This window comes from Tarenaya hassleriana, unplaced genomic scaffold (genome assembly GCF_000463585.1).
Source record: "Tarenaya hassleriana unplaced genomic scaffold, ASM46358v1 Cleome5, whole genome shotgun sequence".
In the NCBI taxonomy this organism is placed as follows: Eukaryota; Viridiplantae; Streptophyta; class Magnoliopsida; order Brassicales; family Cleomaceae; genus Tarenaya; species Tarenaya hassleriana.
The window spans coordinates 6104137-6121399 of record NW_010967707.1 but is presented as its reverse complement, the minus strand read 5'-3'; the positions used below and the strand labels follow the sequence as shown (position 1 = coordinate 6121399).

General features: G+C 40.3%; 4 protein-coding genes across 9 annotated transcripts in view; 1 reads left to right on the top strand and 3 right to left on the bottom strand.

The window, feature by feature from the left end:
- LOC104827302 (DNA-binding protein SMUBP-2) overlaps positions 1-3101 on the bottom strand; it is a 6060-nt gene extending 2959 nt beyond the window's left edge. The window contains exons 1-8 of one of the 2 annotated variants that reach the window (XM_010560458.1): positions 2990-3101; positions 2656-2760; positions 2262-2330; positions 1599-1688; positions 1423-1506; positions 1040-1204; positions 755-942; positions 355-427 (exon numbers count right to left, since the gene is read on the bottom strand). In XM_010560458.1, coding sequence (XP_010558760.1) covers positions 355-427; positions 755-942; positions 1040-1204; positions 1423-1506; positions 1599-1688; positions 2262-2330; positions 2656-2760; positions 2990-3070 — 855 coding nt within the window. In that variant the 5' untranslated portion in view covers positions 3071-3101. Of the gene's footprint in view, positions 1-354; positions 428-754; positions 943-1039; positions 1205-1422; positions 1507-1598; positions 1689-2261; positions 2331-2438; positions 2622-2655; positions 2761-2989 lie in introns of those variants that run through there. The other variant, XM_010560459.2, reaches the window with a different exon arrangement.
- Positions 3102-3845: 744 nt separating this feature from the next.
- LOC104827304 (putative BTB/POZ domain-containing protein At5g13600) lies at positions 3846-6602 on the bottom strand. Of its 2 annotated transcripts, XM_010560461.1 has the most exons (5): positions 6536-6602; positions 6275-6457; positions 5857-5926; positions 4542-5744; positions 3846-4472 (listed from the first exon to the last, which is right to left on the bottom strand). In XM_010560461.1, the coding sequence occupies exons 2-5, from the start codon at positions 6331-6333 to the stop codon at positions 4026-4028; spliced, it is 1779 nt and encodes a 592-aa protein (XP_010558763.1). In that variant the 5' UTR covers positions 6334-6457; positions 6536-6602; the 3' UTR covers positions 3846-4025. The 2 variants fall into 2 exon arrangements, with proteins under 2 accessions (XP_010558763.1, XP_010558762.1); XM_010560460.1 differs by having other exon boundaries at positions 6275-6563.
- Positions 6603-7260: 658 nt separating this feature from the next.
- LOC104827301 (endoplasmic reticulum metallopeptidase 1) lies at positions 7261-12741 on the bottom strand. 4 transcript variants are annotated; one of them, XM_010560455.1, is made up of 14 exons: positions 11942-12623; positions 11578-11816; positions 11285-11441; positions 11057-11134; positions 10720-10794; positions 10520-10639; positions 10271-10435; positions 9629-10151; positions 9260-9416; positions 8859-8968; positions 8653-8765; positions 8228-8558; positions 7835-8149; positions 7261-7415 (listed from the first exon to the last, which is right to left on the bottom strand). In XM_010560455.1, the coding sequence occupies exons 1-14, from the start codon at positions 12245-12247 to the stop codon at positions 7411-7413; spliced, it is 2694 nt and encodes an 897-aa protein (XP_010558757.1). In that variant the 5' UTR covers positions 12248-12623; the 3' UTR covers positions 7261-7410. The 4 variants fall into 4 exon arrangements, with proteins under 4 accessions (XP_010558757.1, XP_010558759.1, XP_010558758.1 ...); XM_010560457.1 differs by lacking the exon at positions 7261-7415 and adding an exon at positions 12630-12741 and having other exon boundaries at positions 7680-8149; positions 11942-12277; XM_010560456.1 differs by lacking the exon at positions 7261-7415 and having other exon boundaries at positions 7680-8149; positions 11942-12277; positions 12435-12623.
- A 321-nt stretch (positions 12742-13062) lies between these two features.
- Positions 13063-16340, top strand: LOC104827300 (mRNA-decapping enzyme subunit 2-like). Its single transcript, XM_010560453.2, has 8 exons — positions 13063-13723; positions 13830-13981; positions 14383-14510; positions 14594-14689; positions 15196-15348; positions 15448-15551; positions 15650-15717; positions 15829-16340. Exons 1-8 carry the CDS (start codon positions 13635-13637, stop codon positions 16020-16022), a joined length of 984 nt encoding a protein of 327 aa, XP_010558755.1. The 5' UTR covers positions 13063-13634; the 3' UTR covers positions 16023-16340.
- Positions 16341-17263: the final 923 nt, after the last annotated feature.

Sequence of the window (17263 nt, the reverse complement as noted above, 5' to 3'; positions counted from 1 at the left end):
CGGCCACCGCCCAGCCGAACAGAACCGGGTCAGCACAAGCCTTCATGGCCAAAGAAGCGATGCATCTCGAGACGATACTACATTCTTCGGCAGCAGATAACACTTCTTCGCAAGATTCGAGGGCTTTGATCGAACCGTTCCAGCTTGCAAAGATCTCGTCGAGGAAATTCTCGGTTTGAGACACGAGGTTGCCTTCTCCATAGTCCTCACTCATTCGAAGGTACTGAAAGAGTGAAAAAAAAAATCACGGAACCGTGAAAATTGTCCGTCAATTAAGATTACACTTACAAGTTGCTATTCAGAAGAGTTATAATTAGCATTTCTAATCGCAGCATAGATTGTTGTTTTGCATACCTGTGCGTCCAAAGCACTATCCAGTACTTGAGGTAATAGCCGTGCAGGATGTCCTACCCTCACCAGCTTTACTCTAAAAAAACAGAATCAGAGGCAACATAAAAGGTCCCCAGTAAGTGGAACCATGTCAAAAGATAAACAGATGAAACAAAATAACAATTGATTCAAATAAGATTCTGACTCATCAGCTGATTGTCTGAGATTAAAATGCACAGATTTAGTGGCAGAAGTAAAAGAGGGCGTAAATCCATGTGCAGAATAGGATTATTAAAAAAAATGCTATGGATATTTGTAGTTGAGGTCACTGTATTTTTTCAAGGTACAACTACTAAATTCATTCATCCTGAATAGATCCAAGTTTATCAATCTGTTAACTTAAACCAAAATGCTAAAAAAGTACCTGTGGGGAACAAGTCGCTCAACAAGGTTGTCCACTGCAATATTTGAAGCAGCACAAGCAAGAATCTTTGAACCACGTTTGACTTCTTGCAAGATAATTTCCACAACTGTTGTGGTCTTTCCAGTTCCAGGAGGACCATGAAGTAAGAATACATCCTTTGATGACAAGGCCTTTGAAATCGCATCTTTCTTGAACAAAAAGAAAATAGATTTAATCAAGTGTTTAAGACGGGCTGAGAAAGTTAGTTACAAAATGCAAGAGATTAGTGCATACAGGCAAACTTACCTGGGAATGGTCAAGGTTCTTGTTAAACAGACTGAATTTAACATCCTTCTTGGACATGGTCGGAGGTCTTTCACCAAATAAGATAGGGACCAAATCAGAAGCGGGTCCCTTTTGCACACCTTTGCTTAGCTGTATCAAGGTATCCTTCATTCTACGATATGTCACCTACATCAAATGTTGGTAAATGATAATCAAGAGACTTTTGGCAGAATGTAATCTAAAAATACGGCATGATTCTAAATCCCATGTGAGAAGATGATAATTGAAAATGTAAAATAATCTTAAAATGTATTAAAAAAAGGAAAGAAATGCATTCTGTAGATGACATACCCCAGATGCAGTTATGAGAACCATATAAACTATATGAAGGAAAGCAAGGATACCTCATTTGCAACTTTTTCCAAACGTAGGGGGCTAGACAGTCCCTCTTCTGGGATGTCATCAAAAGCAACGGTTATTGACGAGTCCTATTTGATAAAAACATTAGATCTTGGGTTTCCACTTTCCAGACATACATTGGACTCACTAACAAATGTATACACATTTCAATGATAATTACCTTTAACCGATAAACTACTCCTTGTGCCAGAGCAGGGGAGCCAAGATCGGCTTTGTTAAGTTTTAAAACGACCACATCATGGTTGCTAAACTGCATTAGACGAATGTAAAAGATTAACAGAAGATACACGCATTTATGGGCGGGAACATCAACTTTAATTCTGATCTGAGAACTGTTAAAGTGAATTTAAGATGTTGGAGTTTCACAGGGTGTTAGCATGTGTGAGAAAGAAACTTCAGTATGAAGACAGAAGTTCTCAAATGAATCCAAGTCCAATTGTCAGTTAGAACCTTCAAGCTTTCTTGAGGATAACAAATTTCAGCGTGAAGACTTTTACATCTGAAACGGAGTCTAATTTTCAATTAGAACCTTCGCGATTACTTCTTAATTCTACAGACAATTAAAAGTGAGAATATGAAGAAACTCATTCATGCAATAATTGTCAACGACACCGACTAATGTCTTAAAACAATCTTCTCCTTATAAAACAACTATCATGGGAAATGCGCGCAAACCAATTGAACTTCAGCAACAAGGGCATAAACAGGTAAGCATACTCTTCTTGTCTACTTGAGTAACTCAAGATGAAACTATAACTAGAAGGGACCAGCTCGGCAAGGTAACTTGTTTTCCTCTCCATCCAGTTTTTTGTACAGTTTTTACCTTGTGAGCAGGAAGAACATCTCCTTTGTTGGACTGAAACTCCAAGAGAGTTTTCCCCATCAGCCCGGTCTGTTACAGTGAGCAAAAGCATGAAAACCAGATTATCAGTTCTTACAAACCCGCGGCATTGTTCATACTTGTATCACGAAGGCAACGCAGCAAAATAACCAGTCATACCCAACTCTATCCGTTTCAATGTGTAATCAAATTTCCTACAATTCCTCCGAGTGTGACATACCAACTCAATGCATCTCACGATCAATTCTGGGGCTAGAAATCAGTAGCCAACAGTTCCAGAAATAACCAGAACTTGCAGACAATTTGATAGAGACCCACTAAGAAAACGAACTCAAAAGACAGATAGGAATCGGATAAATCGAACATGAAATTGAACCTGAGCATCAACACATTTCAAATTAAGCATCGTAGTGCCCTTCTTCTGAGCAGTACCCAGATTCCTTGAGGCCCCCGTGCTTAACGACGCCGATATCTCAGCCTCCTGAAATGTACACAAACAAAAGACTCAACATCAAGTGCTAAAACACAAGGAATCAACAGACACAACTCACAAGCTTGTTTCGTTTCAAGTGATTATACTCTTTACTCGAGAATGATACCTACGAACGAGAAATTAATTTATGGCTACATATTCCACCATTGAAGCCGCTGCCATAGCTTAGTACAGTACGAAGTGTAGAATCAGAGCAAAAGAAGTTGATAGAGAGAACCTTCTCCATGTCAATAAGCGGAGCCATGGTGGAGACAAATTGGTCGAGAGACATAGACGATGCCTTGTTCTTCTTCGACATTTTCACGCCCCGATCGTCTGTGTACGAGAGAGAGAGAGAGATTGAGATTACGGCTTTTGTTCGACATTAAACCGATTACGGTTTGCTACGATCTTACTAAACCGGAATATCCAAACCGAATCAGAAACCTAACCCAAGTAAACAAAAACGTTACCACTGATAATGTTTAAACTAGTTCACGGAATATTTAAGAAACAATTTTCAATATTTTATATTGTTTTAGGTTCTGCTTTATCTAATAATAATATCATGATATGATATATAATTTTCAAAATTTTGAATCTGTTTTAATTTTAATAGATAATTAGGGGAGTATTTTGTTATCCATCGAACCCTAACTTGCATGTATATATATAATTAATGTTTCAATGTTTGTCCATGTAATTCAAATTTCAAAATTATTATAGGAGCATGAGACATTCCTATTCTTAGCCATCGAAATATCTCAAAATTACGGCAACATGTAATAGATAGACCAATTGCAATGTCATTATTTTTCTATTCATGTGTAATTCTATGGGTTCGAACCTCAAAATCTTTAAAAAATATAACTTAATTTGTATGCATAATAAGACACTCAAAGTCCATTTACCACTCAACAATCTATTATGCATATTTAAATAATGTGATATATATATATATATGTATGGATATTTCAAATATCTTCTACACATGTTTAGTTCCCTCAAGCTTCGTGTGTGTGTATATATATATGTATGTACGGAATTAGTTCATGTTATAAATATAATTTTTCATGAAAAAATAAAAAGTCACGTCTAGCCAAAATTAACAAATTAGTCATAGCAATTGTCCCAACAGAAAATCGACAAAGATCGCATCTTGTTTCCGACAACACCGGAAAAAAAAACATTTTTTTTAAAATAAAATAAAAGGGGGAAGAAAGAACTTAGGACAGATTTCACAACCTAATGGCTCGCATGTCTTTTAACAACGATTAACCTCTGGTTTCACCATGGATTAGAGCAGCTCCTCCTTTGTCACAGGGTGAAGTCCTTGTCTTGGACCTGAACCCAAATCTCTTGCAGAAGATGTTCCATCCTCCCTTCGTCTTCACAATCTTCTCAAGATCTTGCTTCATGTTCAAGCACTCCTTCTCCAACTCATACACGCGCTCTCTCATCTCGTTTACCCCTACGACGTTAGCTCTCGCTAGCCCGAGATTCCCGCTCGGGTTGACGTCGTTGATGTTGTCCGAGACAAAGATCCATCCTGCTACCGATGTCCTGAGCCGAAGCTGTTCAAAGAAGAGGACCTGCACGATGACTCTCAGCGGTAAACGCTCGTTCTGAGCGGCGTGCGTGCACGCTTCCAGCGACAGTTTCTGGCAGTTCATGAGCCGACACAGCTGCTCCCTCTCGGAATCCGTCATCCATGGATGCGCCTGCTCGGAACAAATGCAACAGTTATTCACAATTCAGTTCGTCATATCTGAAAATGATAATAATTTTACCTTGAGATATATATCGATGGCACGGTATATTCCATCGTCCAGCGGCCTGGCATATTCCGGGATTATAGCACCGAGTTCTTGAAATTTGGAGACCTTCAGGTTAACATCAGAGGCCACCTCTGCTAAGTAGCAATCTATAAGATTGGCAACCATCGTCACCGGCGTAAGAGGATGAGAACCACCGAGCAATTGGCTCTCTTCGACTATGTAATTCGACAGATCGGATGTATCATGGTCGGCCAACATGAAATGGTCAAGAATCCGCTGGACACGGTCTACATCGTAGAGGGTTTCGGCCGAGTACCCCATATTCGGTAACAGAAGATCTTCGAGAGCAGCTTGGTCTAACTGGGCGCCGATTTTTCTCTCTAGATTTTCTTGACAGGCCGGGTTTGTGTGTAGAACCATGGATGTTCGGAGAAGCCTGAGAAGGAACTTGGTTGGTGTGACACTCTTCTCGCTCGGGAGAATCTCCACGATTTCCTCGAGGAGAGTTCTCTGATCCTCGTGTACCGGAGACGAGGCAAGTGTCGAGTAAGTATCCGTAAAGGTTCCATTCTCAGAGCAAGATTGCCGGTTACTACCGAGCAGCGGCAGATTTCGTTTCGTGTAGTGCATTATCGACCCTGTTACTTTCTCCGGTTTCATGCCTCTGGATTCAACCTCCTCGATGAACCTCTTGTAAAACCGGAACTTAAGGAATGACACATCGTCGAACCACCAGTCTTCGTTCACGGAAGGCGGCTTGGCCGTTGTCCGTATTCCGTTCCAAAAGACAGTTCCTTCTGATCCTCCTGACATCGGCCAGCCGAACAGAACCGGGTCAGCACAAGCCTTCATGGCCAAAGAAGCGATGCATCTCGAGACGATACTACATTCTTCGGCAGCAGATAACACTTCTTCGCAAGATTCGAGGGCTTTGATCGAACCGTTCCAGCTTGCAAAGATCTCGTCGAGGAAATTCTCGGTTTGAGACACGAGGTTGCCTTCTCCATAGTCCTCACTCATTCGAAGGTACTCTGCCGCACATCTGAGACTGACAACATTCGAAGCTGTGACCTCAATCCTTACACCATAGCAGAACTTAGCCACAAGCAGGAAGGCTCTGGCTCCACCGGGAATGTCATCAAGCTGAAGAACACGATCGTTATCGTATTCGGCGAGAAGATTTTCCAGAAACCCGCTTCTCGATAGCAGCGGAAACTGATCGGAGACACAACGAAAACGACGACGAAAGTCGCAACACTGTGAATTGTGGGTGAAATTTTAAGTAGAAACTGATGAAAGGGCATGAAGCTTAGCTGAGATCTTATACCTTATGCAGATGGAATGTCGTCTCCTCCACTTGGATCACGACATCCGTTTGAAGCCCTGTTGAACACAACCTGTGAAAACATTTTGTTCCCAGCATTAGGGTTCTCAAATCAACAGAGACTGATTACTGAAAATGGCTGAAACATCGTAATAGTGATATTATCAACTATGCTGCTAAAACCCAGATTGCAAATATAACACAATGCCCAGATAAATAATCGGCGAAAATTTTCATAATCAACGGAAAATTGCTCGGATTCGCGACGATTGTTCATCCTCCAGATCATCACAAGACGTCACGTTCAAGCAGGTGATGAAACAAATCACGTGAAAATATAGAACACCGCACGCTTCCAAATTCGATTAAAAAAATCAGAAGAAATTTAAAAAGAAATGAAAATCGAAGAACAAGGAATGACCAGGTTCGGCCGTCGAGATGAAACACTTCGGATTTCGAGCCCAGCTTCATGCACGCCATTAATCCGTCGAAGAATCACTTCCTCTGCGCCACTTCACTTCCTTTTCTAATGATTATTATCTGTTATCAGTTCATCTCTTCGAGACTGGGAAATGTGGGATCTTTCGCAACAAAATCCAAGGAGCTGACAATTGAGAAATTAGGTTTTTTTTTAATCAATTTAATTGGGTAAATTTTAGTTCTAAAGAGACGGCGATGGTACCGAGTCTCCAGGTACGGAGATAGAAGGAGCTCTTCCCGTTGGCGCTGTTATATTGTGAATTGTGAAGAGAAGGCCAACTTTGGAATTTTATTTATTTCTTATTGTAACGGACGACGAGAACGATATATAATTGGTAATGGTTTATACTTTATATGGATATGTAAATTCCATAAATCAATTGGGATAAATATAATTTTTTCCCGATGTAAAATTAATATGGATAGAATTTTTTAAAATAAAGTAACCTGGAATACAAATCAAATAAAAATGATTTTCTTAACATAAATATTTTTTTAAATACAAATGGATTCCAAACTCAATTGCAATAAAACAAAAACTCACACAAAATCTGAATGAGTAAAATTTTTTCTTATGCTGAAAATTAATCGAACCGAAATTGGAAATGTTTATTACCAATACATTTTCAATATGTAGACATATACCATTTTAAAAAAAGAAATAAAGAAAAATGGCTATGTAATCGGACTCGTTTACTATTTTTTTTTTTTTTTTTTCTTAGAAGATTTTGTAACCATGAGGTAAGTGAATGGATCCGCTCGGTTCGCAAAAGTTTGGTTTAATTAAAAAATATCGTTCCTAAACGGTTCAATTTAAGAATTTTAAACGGTTCAATTTAACAACAGTATCAAAATTTTTTGGTTCGATACGATTCGATTTTGAAAAACTGTACCGAAACACCCTCCCTAATTTCCGATAGTATCACGTAAGCTCAGTTACAAAAAAAAAATAACATTTTTTTTCCGATAAAACCGAAACTTTTTGTCACTGTTCGCTGCAAGTCGTTATGGGTAATGTATGTATAACCAGTCTGAATAAATTTCAATGGCAAAGAACAGAACTACGAAAGGCTGCGTCTATCCTAAGATGCCGGCAGGAAGAGAAGCGAGTTTTTTTTTTTTTTTTTTTTTTTTTGCTTAGAAGATTTTGTAACCATGAGGTAAGTGAATGGATCCGCTCGGTTCGCAAAAGTTTGGTTTAATTAAAAAATATCGTTCCTAAACGGTTCAATTTAAGAATTTTAAACGGTTCAATTTAACAACAGTATCAAAATTTTTTGGTTCGATACGATTCGATTTTGAAAAACTGTACCGAAACACCCTCCCTAATTTCCGATAGTATCACGTAAGCTCAGTTACAAAAAAAAAATAACATTTTTTTTCCGATAAAACCGAAACTTTTTGTCACTGTTCGCTGCAAGTCGTTATGGGTAATGTATGTATAACCAGTCTGAATAAATTTCAATGGCAAAGAACAGAACTACGAAAGGCTGCGTCTATCCTAAGATGCCGGCAGGAAGAGAAGCGAGAAAAGCCAGCGTATAGGGCGAAGTCGATTTCCCGAACAAGGAGCACCACGGGGGAAGTTTCCGCAGGACGTCTTCGACTTTTGGCGTCGCTCGGTTGAAATCCGTCCTGAGTTTCAAGAGCGGCCGCTTCTTCCTCTTCTCGGGTTCGGACTCTTCCCCCTTTCTTCCCTTCAAAACCCTAAGGACAAATCGCCTCGGCGCTTTTCGCCCTCCCGCGAATTGAACCGTATGCCATCCATCGACGCTGGCCTTTTTGCCGCCCCGTGGAACCAGCACTTCGTCCTCAGCTGTATCATTACGGTGAACTTTTCTAGTCAGGCATCAGCTTCAGAGTTGTGTTTTTTGATATATACATGCATACATACCTTCCAGTGTAAAATCTTCGATTTCCTCCATGTTAATGGCGAGAACCCAACGGGATGAGCCTCTGGTGTCGATCGACACTCCTGAGGCGTCGTCGTCTAAGACACGCATCGTTGGAATATTGCCCTCGTCCCACCCGACGCCAGCACCTTCCTCGGTCACGCAGCTGTATGTAGCTTCAAAGCCTACGAAATCGGTGTTTCTCTCCTTGCCACATGTGAACCCTTCTCCGATCTTCTCAGCTTCCATGTTCAAGTTTCCGGGTGTGTACGAGAACAGCGATACGTAGGAGATCGGATCTTGCCCTTTCGTTGTATCCACGACATGCACTACCTGTCATTCCGTAAGACGATGAATTGGAACAGAAAACCCCCGGGATAGAGAGCGAAATCTACTTCTGGTAAAGAAAAGTATCCGTTGAACTTACATTTACCGCTCTTGCAGTATCCTCGGTAAAAGCAGGAATAGTACCGGAAGACACAAGTGCGAGAGAGAGGCCGGTTATAATGCACAACATGGCCACGACCGATCTTTTTGCACCTGGACAAAAAAAATGTTACAAAGGAATCAATCTTGCTTCGTCAAAAAAACGTGATCTCGGTTGCATAATTTTGCTTCTTCAATGGCACGTACCCGAGTGATGGACATAAGACAGTAGATAAACCATTGTCAGAGTAACGAAAGTAGCGATAATAACAGCGACCATGACGCTCCCGAGCCATTCTGGAGTCCCACCTGGGTTCCTACATGAACAAATAACCCGAAACAGGAGAAATTTAATCTCACTTGACGCAGAACAAGAAAGCACTCCGGAGCACCGTCGATTCTTTTCTTTGATACTAACGGTAAACGAATGTTTTTTCGTGTATTTATTTAGCACAGATCAGTTTTATGTTGATTTCAGATAAAGTAAAACCCGTCTCTCGCTGTTCTAAGCATAAATTGTTAAGCCGTTTTAATTGAATAGAATGACATAGATTAGGGAATACATTCGTCCTACCAAAGTTTCCGGTAAGAGAATCTAGTCGATTTACCTGTCAAAACGGATGAGCATCCCGATCATCGTGCCAGCTAAGCGGATAAAACTGGCTGAGGAAACTAAAACCGGAACCGCCAACCCGAAGAGGAGTGTTACAAATTTGAGAGGCCTCGGCAATCGAGCAGGAGTTAAAGTCGCCTCGAGCAATCCATCTGGACATCAAAACTGAATCAAGACTTGCTCCATTTACTCTCTATGTAAACTTCATATACTTCAAAATAAAAAGAGGACAGCATCCAAGGAAAGAATCTGACATGCCCTCAACTGGAAAACGTTTTTACACGTTTTAAATGGAATAGTCAACTAAGATCTACAAGAAGAATATTCTTGAAACTGGAAATATATGAAGTAAGGGTCGACTTACACGCAAATGCAGGCGGTACGAGCCAAACGAGAGCCAAATAAGCCGATCCAATTTTATAGTAGGTCCCCAAAGCCAGAAGAACAAGCCACTGGATGGAACCAGCTTTGAACAACCATCTTTCAGCATCTAGCTTGGCCAAATCAGCCCGTACGACGGGGGAGAGTTGCTTTCTCTTTGAATATACTCTCGACGCGTTTTTCTGAAGCAAGAGGAAAGTCAAATGCTGACCAGTTATAGACCCCAAAATCGAAGGCGAGACAAACAATCCAACCGCAAGCCATGGGTGTGAAGCAAATGGCACGGGTGATGAAGATATCAGCGGTAGGATGAAGGCCACAGAGACTGAGAAGGCTACTGAGAATATCAATGCGAAGATAATACTCAAACACGACAAAAGTAGCGAGATAACCGCTGAATAACCACCCATGAACAAGGACGTAACCAATATAAGAAGCGATTGCATGATTACTGAATTATGTAGCATCGTCCCGAAACTCTGCCGGTATACAACCATATATTTTCCCTGAGATTTGGCATCAAAACGAGGTAAACGCATCGTCGGGTCAGCGTAAAGGTCAGAAGAGACAGAGGAAGACATGCAAAGGATAAAACTAACAACAGATTAATGGGATCTGAATTTACCAAAATGTCGAAATATATAGCAGAGTCGGGATTCGATTTCTCCTCTCCTTGTAATTCCTTGTTATTTGGAAGATTAGAAGATGAAGCGGCCCGAATAAGAAAAGCAAGTACATTTTCTCCCAGATGCTGAAGAGATCCCGGCTTCAAAAGCTCGATTTTATCATTCTGAAAAACAAGAGAAGATTATTGCTCAACTAAAATGGCATCATGAAAAAGGAGAAAACGAGAGAAAAAAATTAAAGTGAAGACCTTGGTGTGATAAACTGCAGTGTTATCGGCATACGCAAAGTCCAATCCCGACAGACCAGAAACCTCCTGGTAAACTTGGAAATCGGTAGAAGATTTTATGACTCCGGAAGCAAAAAGATCCTGCATATAGAAGTTATTTTTATATGTATCAGAACAAGGCGGTCCAAAAAAAAATTAAAACCTGGTTTGAGTGTACATGCCTGTCCAATGATCTGTCCAGATGGGTATTTCGCCACCGAGGCAAAGTTCTCGATAGCCCATGGATCCGGACCAGCCTAAAAGAAGATGTTAACATCTCAAGAAATCAGAAGGATATCTTAATAGAAGTGTGATCCCGTCATAGTTGAGTTCCCAGAGAAAAAGAATCAAGGTCCACGAAAAACATAAACAACAAGAAGCTAGTCTTTACACTATAGCAGAGGATTCATCTCGTTAATAAGTGCAAATTTTCTTAAAAAACTTCACTCTTACCATGGGAACAGGTTTCAAATATTTTGTATTTTTCCTGACGAAAGGCGCTGCAGAAAGTAACTGTACCTGAAAAATGGCCGACTTTCCGCCGACACCCATGGCCTCCAAATCGAGAGCTAAACGTATTGTGGAATTCAACGGATGCTGCATTAGTAAATCGCTACATGAATCAGAAACTTCCAACTCTTGATCGGCGTCAGACCAAATTAAGTCATATGAATGGAAACCATACAATAAATTTGCAAGAACTCGAAGCATTAAAAAGCAAATCTTTCATCTGAAGACAGATCTTACTTGGGTTATAAAGCTATGAGCACCGCTCAGACCTTCTTCCTCTCCAGTATTAAACAAGAATATAACAGAATTCTTGAACCCGTGAGCCCACTGGGAAAGAGATCGAGCAAGTTCCAGCATCACGGCAACGCATGAACTGCAATCTCCAGCCCCTCCGCTGATGCATTCAAATAAACATTTCATCATGCTCAATCCGTATAAACAGTTCCAAAAACAGCAATCTATAACCAAAACTTAGGTTCAGAAAAACGTAGACCAAAATGACACCAAGTGACCAGATTTAAGAAACATACGTTGAAAATACGGTGTCGATGTGAGACGAGACCAGGATCGCGTTTTCCCCTGCGTCGGATTCATATTTCGGCAAGATTCTTATTATGATGTGACCTAAATCTGAGTATGCAAGTGTTTTCCCCTTAAACAGGCCACTGACCATACGATTTGCACCGGTCTTAGCTTGGAATAGCTCAACATCAACATCAACCTCCCAGTGAGCGGTTTTCTTGATTTTCTCGGCCATTTCAAACACATACTGCAAGATTGAACGATGCAAGTGATTAAATACTCTGTCCCAAAAAACTCGCTCAACCGGGCATTTGAGATAAACATTTAGGCAAACTGAAAAGCCGTTAAAACACGAGTTTACTCATCCAGAACCTGGACTGCATCGTCAAGACCATCAGAAGAGACAGGGTGAGGACCCAATTGTGTCAATTCCTCGACATGTTTCATGGCCTCAACCTCGGAGAAACCTCTTTTACCAGCTTGCTCGGAGCTAAGAGGCGGTGGCAAAATCACATGCTGATAATTGTAAACAGTCCAAGTAGAGTATGCCAACAAACACAAAGCCAACCACACAATTCCTGATCTTCTTGGACTTATTGCACCAACGTTGCCACTTTCTTTGGCGACAACAGACGATGGATCCGACACATTGGAAGGCTTAGGATGTCGTTTTCTCATATCTGATACACAAAATCAATAGCCAGTCGCCTGTTTGATTGATGCAATAACAATATCAGTTCGGTTGCTCGGCACAAAATTATTCTCAAACTTCGATAACGTTCCGCTAAAACAACTAGGAAAAGAGAAACCCTAAACAAATTCCGCGACGAATGGACGATTCAAAACCCGGATCAGTGAAAATTACAAGAATTGTAGATCTGGGTTTGACCGAAATCGCTGCAAGCTAGTTGATAAACATGACATGAAGGTGGGCAGATTTGAAGTCCAGGAAAAAGGCGAAATTGGTAGATGGGTGATCGACAGAGCAGTCGTAGGAAAGATCATAAGAGCGCAACGCAATCATGGAATCGAAACGGATAAGAGAGAGTGAGAAGCTTACTGGTGATGCAATGATATTAATGAGCACAGAGACAAAACTGAAAAAGAAGAAGAAAATGGGTCCCCGCGGACGGAACGTGGATTTTGGGTCTGGACGGATCAATCAAAATCCGTTGAAGCTCGTACAACACGAGGATGCTGCTAACCTTACGAGCATATCTCGTCAAAAAACACACTAATTATCAATAAAAAAAAATTATTTATTAGAATTTTTTTATATAATTTGCATTACTTTTAAAAATACGATACAAAATAATAAAGAAAAAATTTGATAATTTTATTTATTCTAGTTTTTTGTTATAATCAGGTATTTAGGGTTCGGATATATATCACCAGGATTTGGTCAAAACACAAGTCTTAAAACCCCACACTATTTATTACAATTGAAAATCATTATTTACATCTTCAAGAAAATTTCAATTTTGTACCGTAGGGTTTGTTTCAACTCTGTTTCGCTTTTCTTTTCTTTTTTTTCTTTTTGGTCATTGGCGAGCATATCCTTGAAGTCGGGAAGGCATATTTCCCCACTGATCATGGAGAGACGAGTTCATGGCTAGATATATCGGGTTTACTCCTTTTTGTGCCTTTTGCGTTTGATCATGTCGGGTTTCCCCGTTGGATTGTGTATCTGACTGCACTGATCCGTGAAGCTTGTGTCGATTTTGGGCGAGTATCGGGCAGGATTTTCACCCGATTTGGGTAATTGGGTCACACCCGAGAGATCGGATTTACCAAAAAGCTTCGTCTTTCTCCTAATCCTCTCTTCTTCGAATCCGCCTGTCTTCTTCTCCCGAGATCGATCGGAGGTTTCTCCTCGGGGAGCTCTCTTCTCCCTCTCTCTCTGAATCGCCGGAAAAAAAAAACAACACCCAACAAAAAACCACACTAAGAACATCTAGCGAAAGAGTGAGAGAGAGCTCCTCTCTGGTTAAGTAATTAGGTTATTAGGACATTCGTTAGGCGAGGAGAAGAAGAAGACCCAGAACGAGATACAGGCAGAGAAACCATGTCTGCTCTCCATCGGTCATCAAGCGCTCCGTCGAAGAACAACGGTGGCTCTCTCCCCTCCAAGGAACTTCTTGACGATCTCTGCAGGTATGACCTTTTTTCGTCTTCCGGGTTTCTTCGTTTCCTGTGTTTGGTTGCCCAGTTACATCTTCGGTGATGTTGACCTATTGGGATTTGGTGAGTTTCTTTGCAGTCGATTCGTTTTGAATGTCCCAGAAGAAGATCAGCAATCGTTCGAGCGAATTCTGTTTCTTGTGGAGTATGCGTATTGGTACTATGAAGATAATTCTGTAGAAAAAGATCCAACTCTGAAATCACTGACTTTGAAGGAGTTCACTTCGCTCTGTATCCTTTTTCCGACCAATTTCTTAGCATTTTGATGTCTGTCCTCATGGATAGCTCTTGATCTGCACAAGGGGATGTGCATTCTCTGATCCTAGAAACTATGTTATGAAACAGATTTTGCTCTTAGCTGCTTGTCTTCAAGTGTGGGGACTGTGTTCATATGGGCTTGAAACCCATATTCGTCTTCGTGATGAAAAGTACCATCTCTGAGATTAGCTTGTGGCTTGCACGAATGATTTTTTGGAGCACGAAATGGAAATTAAAGACGAAGTGGGTCTACGAGATGGTTACGGCCAATGAAGTTTTACCAGAGACGTTCTTTTTCTGCCTGTTGTTTAACCATGATGCTTGTATTTTGAGCTCATACTGTCGAGTAGAACGTTTTCCTTGACGTTTGCTAGTGTTTAACAGCTGTGATGTGTTGAGGCCTTATGTTGCTCATATCGATGACATATTCAAAGACTTCACTTCTTACAAGTATCGTGTTCCTGTGACCGGAGCAATCATCCTGGATGAGACATACGAACGGGTTCGACCCCTTAGCGATATCTCTTAGATTATCATGTATCTTTTTTTCGTCCCGTTCTCTGATTTTTTTTTTTCAAATTTCAGTGCGTGCTAGTGAAAGGATGGAAAGGATCAAGCTGGAGTTTTCCTCGTGGGAAGAAGAGCAAGGATGAGGAAGACCATGCATGTACTATACGCGAAGTGAGCGCCTATTTTACAAACAATAGTTTTTTTCCTTCCTGCTTGGGTTGATGAAGATATAATTAAACAAGGAATTTCAGTTTTGCAAGCTCTTAAAAATAAAATTTCCCGTCTTTTATGATGCTCCGGATAAAAGGGTACACTAAATGCTGTTGGATAGATAGAAATTTAACAATCTTTGTGAAAACTATTCCATTCTGTGCAGAAAACATTTGCGCCGATAGATATCGGTTATCTCTGGTAGAGGTTTGTTTTTGGTCTGGAGTTTTGGTTTAATGGCACTGTCACGCTAAAGCAAGTCTGAACTTTCTCTGGTTCAATCTGAATTATAGAAAGAAACAGGCTGAGCCTCTGTTGGCGGTGAATCGGAAATCGAATTCTTTATGTATGCATGATTGATTAAAATATCAATTCAACCTTCCCATCTACTCTTGAAACTTTGTTTGAGTTGTGATGTATACTTGTGCTCACCTTGTTCTGTGCTTGTCTTCTTTATTACGCAACAGGTCTTAGAGGAAACCGGATTTGATGTCTCGGAGTTACTCAAGAAGGAGGAATACATCGAGTTTATATTTGGGCAGCAAAGGGTACGGCTCTACATCGTTGCTGGAGTGAAAGATGATACAGCTTTTGCACCGCTCACAAAGAAGGAGATTAGCGTATGTTCTTCGAAGAACTCTTATAGTCTGATCTAGTCTGAAATGAATTTATCGAATCTCTAATGGTTATGGCTAACTTTTTTTTGTGTGTTTTTGCAGGAAATTGCATGGCATCGGCTTGATGATCTTCAGCCAGCGAGCAACGAGGTGATAACTCGTGGAGTTACAGGTCTTAAGCTGTACATGGTGGCACCTTTTCTCGCGTGAGTAGTTTGTTGTATTGCCCTTTGTTTGAAAACCCATTGAACCTCCGGTAGTTTTAGACTTTTACTGAGCTGAACAAATTAACGGAAATCTGCAGATCGTTGAAATCGTGGATATCAAAGCACCCGCCTCCTGTAACTCGGAGACTTGACGTCCCACTTAAAGGTTTTTCCTCAGTACCCTTTGTCAGTCTCCGAATTTCCTCCCGTTATCTTCGGGAAAAAAACATAAAAATTAGTTATTTTGACGGGCTTTATTTATGCATATTCTTTCCAGCACTCTGCGTGTGGAAAGCTAAGCACAATTCTGTAGGGAACAGCTCAGCAACAATGGAGAGCCAGCAGGCTAGCAACAAGCCTGCACCCGAGAACCCTCCTCCCGACACAGGCCCCGGAAAAAGCCTTAGAAACTTCAAATTCAACGCTTCCGCAATCCTGCAAGCGATGGAAGCTGGTTTCTCGTCGTCTTGACATGCCTCGAGCCCGAGGTCATGAGGTTTGGTTTTGGGAATATGGTCTGAGAGCAGAAATGTGGGAATTTGGTCTGTGTACATGTGTGGTTCTTCTTGTATAGCAAGCCGTTTATGAGTGTACTGACTGTGTCTATGGGCATTGTGGTTGTGGAAGTGGGTGGCGACTGGCGAGAGATTTGGTCATATTAACGAGCTGGATTCATTGGTCGTATGATTCATGATTGATTTGTCGTACATACAAGTGCACTGGGGATAGAATCTGCTGCATGACAGTGTTTTCAAGATCATGATAACGTTGGATATTTTGTTTTTTTTTTTTTTGGGTTTTGATTGATTATACCATTTAGTTTTGTTAATAGATTGGACTCGGTTTGTGTTTTTTTGTTAGGGTTTCAGTTTTTGTTAAGAAAGAATTTTTTTTTAAAAAATGGTTCGGATTTATTTAATTGGATTTTTCAGTTTTTTCAAGTAAACTATATCATTTGTCTTTTATATAATAAAGTTTTTGGACATTATTTTATGTTGTTGGTGTTTGGGTTTGTTTGGGCTTTGTTTGAATGAGTCAAATATAGCCCATGAAATTGTTCCATCCTTGATACAAAAATTCAACGGCCCATGAAAATCTCAGTAATTTTTTTTAAATGTTTGTGCATACTTGTTAATTTAGCCTTTTATCATTAAATTTGAATATTTTTAGTGTAGATTTTTAACGGGAATTTAATTTTCTCAAGCATTACAAATTCAAAATATCCCCCCCTTAAAACTAAACCCTATTACATAAATTTAAGCCTTAACAGAAATAAAAGTGATTTTTTGACTGTGTTAATGGTTGTAATTTCGTTGCGTTACGCTCTGCAATTTCTTCTATGTTTTAACAAAAAAACAAATAGTACAAAAATGCATTTACTTACGGATTTAAAGAAATGTATGATTGATCTTAAACCTATATAATATAAAAAAAAAAATCATTTTTTTTTTCAGATAAAATAAGAAATCATCGATTTGGCGGCACGCTTCTTAGAGCACAAAATGCAAGTTGTTGTACCATAAAACGACGTCGCATCAGTGTTCGATTCCACGAGATATTTTCAGAAGGGAAAAGGGGAGAAAGATATTTTCAGCATTCTCTCACTGAGACATCGTTTTACCAGAATCGAGCAAAGCAAAGATGCATCTATGGCCGTCGTTGAAATTGCGAGATTCCTTCAAGACCACTCGGTTGAAGAAGAAGTTCAGCAG

What these genes read in the sequence shown, in the direction of transcription:
- LOC104827304 (XM_010560461.1), bottom strand. Translation starts at nt 6,333, where the DNA reads ATGGCGTGCATGAAGCTGGGCTCGAAATCCGAAGTGTTTCATCTCGAC. An exon ending in CATCTCGACGGCCGAACCTG is followed by an intron (nt 5,927 to 6,274) that starts GTCATTCCTTGT and finishes ATGTTTTCACAG; the next exon opens with GTTGTGTTCAACAGGGCTTC. An exon ending in CGACATTCCATCTGCATAAG is followed by an intron (nt 5,745 to 5,856) that starts GTATAAGATCTC and finishes GTCTCCGATCAG; the next exon opens with TTTCCGCTGCTATCGAGAAG.
- LOC104827301 (XM_010560457.1), bottom strand. Translation starts at nt 12,247, where the DNA reads ATGAGAAAACGACATCCTAAGCCTTCCAATGTGTCGGATCCATCGTCT. An exon ending in CTATATATTTCGACATTTTG is followed by an intron (nt 10,152 to 10,270) that starts GTAAATTCAGAT and finishes GCCAAATCTCAG; the next exon opens with GGAAAATATATGGTTGTATA. An exon ending in CGTACCGCCTGCATTTGCGT is followed by an intron (nt 9,417 to 9,628) that starts GTAAGTCGACCC and finishes TTTGATGTCCAG; the next exon opens with ATGGATTGCTCGAGGCGACT.
- LOC104827300 (XM_010560453.2), top strand. Translation starts at nt 13,635, where the DNA reads ATGTCTGCTCTCCATCGGTCATCAAGCGCTCCGTCGAAGAACAACGGT. An exon ending in TCACAAAGAAGGAGATTAGC is followed by an intron (nt 15,349 to 15,447) that starts GTATGTTCTTCG and finishes GTGTTTTTGCAG; the next exon opens with GAAATTGCATGGCATCGGCT. An exon ending in ACTTGACGTCCCACTTAAAG is followed by an intron (nt 15,718 to 15,828) that starts GTTTTTCCTCAG and finishes TATTCTTTCCAG; the next exon opens with CACTCTGCGTGTGGAAAGCT.